The sequence below is a fragment of the Gastrolobium bilobum genome, unplaced genomic scaffold (genome assembly GCF_033153095.1).
Source record: "Gastrolobium bilobum isolate Gb01-03AN ecotype WA unplaced genomic scaffold, APGP_CSIRO_Gbil_v1 utg19676, whole genome shotgun sequence".
Lineage (NCBI taxonomy): Eukaryota > Viridiplantae > Streptophyta > Magnoliopsida > Fabales > Fabaceae > Gastrolobium > Gastrolobium bilobum.
Genome location: NW_026896529.1, coordinates 194,113 through 200,112, shown reverse-complemented (window position 1 = coordinate 200,112; position 6,000 = coordinate 194,113). Strand labels below are relative to the sequence as shown.

At 28.8% G+C, this 6,000-nt stretch overlaps 1 protein-coding gene across 1 annotated transcript; it reads left to right on the top strand.

Annotated features, from left to right (window-relative positions):
* The first annotated feature begins 2,273 nt into the window (after positions 1-2,273).
* LOC133300275 (heavy metal-associated isoprenylated plant protein 39-like) lies at positions 2,274-3,474 on the top strand. Its single transcript, XM_061499793.1, has 3 exons — positions 2,274-2,383; positions 2,699-2,774; positions 2,912-3,474. The coding sequence occupies exons 1-3, from the start codon at positions 2,378-2,380 to the stop codon at positions 3,220-3,222; spliced, it is 393 nt and encodes a 130-aa protein (XP_061355777.1). The 5' UTR covers positions 2,274-2,377; the 3' UTR covers positions 3,223-3,474.
* The last annotated feature ends 2,526 nt before the right edge of the window (positions 3,475-6,000 follow it).

The following is a 6,000-nucleotide window of genomic DNA, read 5'->3' as shown; positions in this document are numbered from 1 at the left end:
TACAAAATAATATATTTTAATTTAGTATATAAGGATACTAAATTAGTGAAACATCATTCTTGAAGTCATTAGTGATAGTTTTTTTTTTTTTTTTAATGAATTAGTGATAGTTTTACCATTATATGGTTTTGATCTTTTCACATGATATGATCATGTGATTTTTCACATGAGAGGATCCATTTTCATTTTATATTAAAACTTCATATAAATAAGCTTATGTTTTAAATAATTCAATACGTATTTACAAAATAAAATAAAATAATTCAATACGCTAAAATAATAGAATATCAAATCTTTTAAATAAGTCTATCTTAATATATGAGGCAGGATCCTTTGACACATGTGTCAAATTTTAAAATTTGACACCAAATTCTAACTGATGATTTCCGCCAATCAACAGTTATTATTTATTGAGAATTAATAATTAATTAATAAGTTTGACTAGCGAAAATCATAACCGTTGATTAGCGGAAATCAACTGTTAAGATTTGATATCAAATTTTAAACTTAAAAGATTTCTCCAGTCAATGGAGATAAGTTATCTCCGGTGAACCAAACATGAAGTTGTTTTGGGACGAAAATCAAGGTATTTTTGTAATTCTAATTTATTGCAGGGTTATATTAGTTTTTATTATTATCATTTTTTAATGTTATAACCCCAAAATGACATCGTTTTGAGCTCACTTTCTCCTTTAACAAGAGAATTGTTTTCTCATGTTATCGAGAGATCGTTTTACGTGTAATATTTTTTTTAATTTTTATTTATGGTGGGACCTATCTGAATTATGTATATGCAGAAATTTTTCTAACCTTGTGTTAAATAAGAGATGCAAATCCCATATATATATATATATATATATATATATATATATGTATATAAAATATTTATCATTTTAAATAACACAATTTTTTGTTATTTTTAAGTGAAACGAAAATGACTGTGTATTGGTATTTTTTACCTTCTCTTCCTTTCGTGATACCCTATCTTTCTCCCTCCATCTAATTTTGTAAATGAGAGAGAATTTAAAAAATTAAATATGCACAAAAACAGAGTCCTTTTGCTAAAAAAATTTAATGGAAAAAGGATCTTAGGAGAAACGAATTCGAATGAGAGAATAAAATTAAGGTATCAAATCAAGAGATTTGAACAATCAAGAAGAGAGCGCATCTACTGTGGACCAGGGGGAGGATGGTCTGTTCCAAAAATAGAAAATAAAAGGAGATATGGGGAAAATATAAAAAAAGAGAGGAGTATAAGAGTAATTTTTTTTACCCAAAAAAAAAAAAGGACCACAAATTTTTTGTGTACTCCTGGAGTATATTAAAAAATCCCAAGAAGAGAAGGTGAGAAAATGTGTTGAGAAAAAAAAACTGAAATTCATTAATATAGGATTACAACTTTATAAAATAATTAAACTAGTATTGAACAATCCTAAATTGAGAAATAAATACTAACAGTCTTCAGAATTCAAATTTGAATTACTGTTTGAAAATACAAATTGAAGTCATCCATCAATATATTTTGTAACAAAAATAATATAAAATTGTATTATTTAAAATAATAAGTATTTTTCCTCATATATATATATATATATATATAGGACTTATCATTTCTCAAGCTGCCGGAGATAACTTTATCTTCGGCTACTAACTCATAACCGTACAAAAATGGATCAATGGTAATAAAAGAAGAGAGAAAAAAAGAATCATAACCATTCAAAGGTGAATCAATAAATATAAAAAATCAAATAATCAAAACGACGTAGTTTTGGAGCGGCCGAAGATAAACGCATCTCAAGTAGCTTGAGAAATATTTTTCTTTTATATATATATATATATATGTGGGACCAATGGTTTAAAAGATATTTTAAAAAGCTTAAAACCTAACTTTTTAATAGAATAATATATAAAAATATCTTAACCTGACATTTTTACCAAACAATTGGAGACTTGGATCTTTGCCGAATGAGCTAACATATTTCTATCCCTGATCATAAATGAAGAGAATGAATACATGAAGATTTTTTCTAGCTAAGGATTCAATTCAACTAGACTGGAATTATTAGAATTAAACAATTGTTTTTTTAATAAAATGGGTTTTTGGGTCTAATATGCCGGCTGTATCATGCTGACCGTAGCAAAGACTATTGCAATTTGCAACCAAGTGACTGTAGTAGCAAAGACTACAACTCCAAATTGGCCTTGACTCCAATTGACTTTGTCTCTATTTTAGCACTTCTTTCATTTGTATAAATACCTTGAAGGGAGAGCTTTAGTTCAACAGTTCATTCAGGACCATCTCCTCTTAAACTCTCTCATAACCTCTTTGCTCCTTCTTTTAGTTTTCTTTAGCAACCTTACCCAACTTCAAATCAATATGAAGGTAACAATTTGTACCCTCTCTCATATTTTCTCTGATTCAGAATCATATAATTCAGTCAAGCCATTTCTGAAAATTCATGAGTTTTGTTCTGTTTCTATGCTTGACTTCACAGCTATCATCTTATTGTTTTGTTAGTGCTCTTTGATACTCAAAGTTTGAGATCCAGTTTTAGTGTCCAAATTACAACATGGGCTTGTTTTAAATCTTCTTTTTTTAATTTTTAATATTCAAGTTGACATTGGTTCAGGAAAATTCTTGCTTAGAAATGATTAAAATTATTGGGTTCTAAAAACTATGTGATTTTATTTGTCACAGAAAGTAGTGCTAAAGGTGGAACTCTATGATGACAGAATGAAGAAAAAAGCCATGAAAGCTGTCTCTGGCCTTTTAGGTATGGAATTTCAACATCTAATCATCTTTCTCTTGAAAATTATCTTCCTTTTTATGCTTAGGGGGAAACAAAAAAAAAAAAAAAAGGGAAAGAGCATATGGTATCAAATATTGAATGATTTGGGGTGATTTTTTCAGGTGTTGAGTCAGTCTCAGTGGACATGAAGGACCATAAAATGACTTTAATTGGAGACATAGATCCAGTTCATGTGGTGGGAAAATTGAGGAAACTGTGTCATGCTGAAATACTTTCAGTTGGACCAGCCAAAGAGGAGAAGAAGGAGGAACCTAAGAAGAAGCCAGAGGAAAAGAAAAAGGATCCAAAGGAAGAATTGGCTGATCTTGCGAAGGCCTATGAAGCTTATTATTATAATCAGATGAGACAGCCATATCCATATTACTATTACAGAACTGTTGAAGAGGATGCTAATGGCTGTGTTATCTGCTAAGTGTTGAAATACCATGCATGGAGTTTGATAGAAAATAAATGAGAAGAAGAAAAGAAGATGATGGTTGAAGAGTTATGGTTCATTTGGATTTTCCTTTTACTTCTTTTCATTGTTTAGTTCAGGAACAAAAGTGGTGTCTGAGCAGAGAAATATAATCTGTACATTATTTTGTGGTGTAGCAATATTTTAGATTTTGCTGGTCTTTGATATACTAATGTATTCAACATTCTGGTTTTGTTATCTTAGAAATGATAATTTAGAGATTGGTTTTATACTTCAATTTCATTCAGATGTGAAATTCTAAATCTGTTTTGGTATTGTTTCGTTTGAGAATTAGATATGGACAAGGTGAGGAATCAAACCAAAAAAAAAAAAAAATTGCAAGAAAAAAAAAAGATTTTTGAAGGGGCAGAATTATATAAGAAATAAAACTAAAACTTATATGTAATTTTAAAATTTTTTGGGGTATGCATATGCTTAGATACGTTTGAATTGATTGTGTGAGTAAATAAAATGACCATATTCTTTGGTTGTTTGGTTTTTTATTTTGAATATAATTTTAATTTGAAAATTCGGAATAGAGGACCAACAAAGAAAATTCACTATCAAATACAGCCCAACAAAATTAGTAAATGGTTCCTAAAATAGAAAACCAAGACGATACATGTCAAATCATCTTTAACAATGCCAACCTAAGCACTCACTTGACGCCGCCTAAGGTTAAATTCAAAGAAAGCGAGTGATGAGGATAATAATAAAAGGAAAACTGTATATGATTTTAAAGGATATAAAATTGTGTTGTTTTAAGTGAGATAAAGAGATAAATAAAGAAAAATAGAGAGTGGATAAAAAAATAGAAAGATGTAAGTCTCATCTTTTTATGAAAGTGAAATGACATAAGTTGTGTTATTTTAATAGGAGAAACACTTTTTCCAAGAATAAAACTTGACAAGGATGACGATGATAGTAGATTTTTTTTTTTGTTTTTTTTTTGTTTTTGTAAAGATAATAGATATTTTTAGTGGTAGGAAAAATAGGGGCATTATGTATGTCACAAATGACAATACCTTATTTATTAAAAACCATAGAGATCTTGGTAGGCCTACTAGATACGTGACAAAGGGAAGGATGCTAATAATATATTTTCTATTTCTCATAGATATAAACAGATAAGATGAGTTTATTTAGAGTTATATTCCATGACATCAACAAAGCCCATATGACAATAGAGAACGCTGAATATCCACCACTCTTTTTTAAATGCTATCTAGCTCCTTGCTGACAACATTTGTAGTAATTCTGACACACTTACTCTTTTCATTGAGGAGCTCTTATTTATAGGGAAAAAAAAATTTCTCCCTCCTCCACACAAGCAAGTTAGAAAATACTTAATTTTCATTGGCTTGGATCACTGAGTCATACATGAACCTGAAGCATATTAAATATTTCCCTCCTTATATCGGTAAAGTGAGCCTATCAATGTGTTGGTTTAAAAAATAGATTTCCAAAACAATATATTTATAAAGGCACGCACGGTCCTTTGATATCGATATCACACTAAAAAATTTGCTATCAAATTTTTATCGTTAATTTCGTAAATCTAACGATTATAATTTATTGAGTCATATTTATTAATTTCAAATAAATCATAATTGTTAGATTGATGAAAATCAACAGTTAAAATTTATTATTAAACATTTTAATTGGACACCGATATCAAAAGATTATGTCCTATTTATAAAAGATATCACCAAACTAATAGAGTTAGTTTTGCACGAAATATATAGAGGACTAATCCGTATGTTTTTTTCTTACGTGGTATTGCCAATGATGCACGGACACAGGACACGACACGACACCCCGACACGTTAATTCTAAAAAATGCTAAATTTTGACACGTTGAGACACGTTTTGATATTAAGTAATATTTTTAATATATATAATATAATTTACATTTAATACATATAGCAACTCATAATAACTCATATACTAATCAAATATTCAAATTTCATAACATAATTATTAAAAAAATAGAACATCCCAAGAGTGTAGAGTGTAGAAAAATAGAAAAATTATTTTACTTATGATTACACACAGTTCAATTACATATATGGATCCGTTTTTTCTGCAGTTACTGCAGATAAATTATCTGCAGTAAGCCAATACGACGTCGTTTTGGAGCAGAAATCATGGTGTTTTTGTAATTTTAATTTATTTCAGGGTTATAATAGTCTTTATATTTATAATTTTTTAAGATTTCAATACCAAAACGACGTCGTTTTGAGAATAAATGAAGATAACTTATCTGCATTAACTGCAGAAACATTTTTCCCTACATATATATATATTCTTTAAGAAAAACCTTTGATTACAAATTAATTAAAATAAAAAAATAAGATAAGGGAAACTAATAAGCATATTATTATTTAATTAGTTTTTGAACTAACTACAGTTAGTAATAACCTTGGTTAGTGATGTAACTATAGTTAGGTTGATAGGTGGCAGACTTACTTTACCTTCTGCATCTCTGTATTGCTTTCTTTTAAGAAAACGTGATGTACGACTTTGTAGATTTTTGAATCAATAGAAAATTTGTTGAGTTCTTGTTTCTGATTTCTAGTTATAAGAGAAACCTTTGATTACAAATTAATTAAAACCAAGGATGGCAGTTTTGTACTTTCATCCTTTTGTACCTTCCTCATCTTCTTACTCGGTACCCCTCTCTCTCTCTTTTCCTCTTTCATTTTCTCTCCATCTTCAACATTAAGAAGCAGAAGT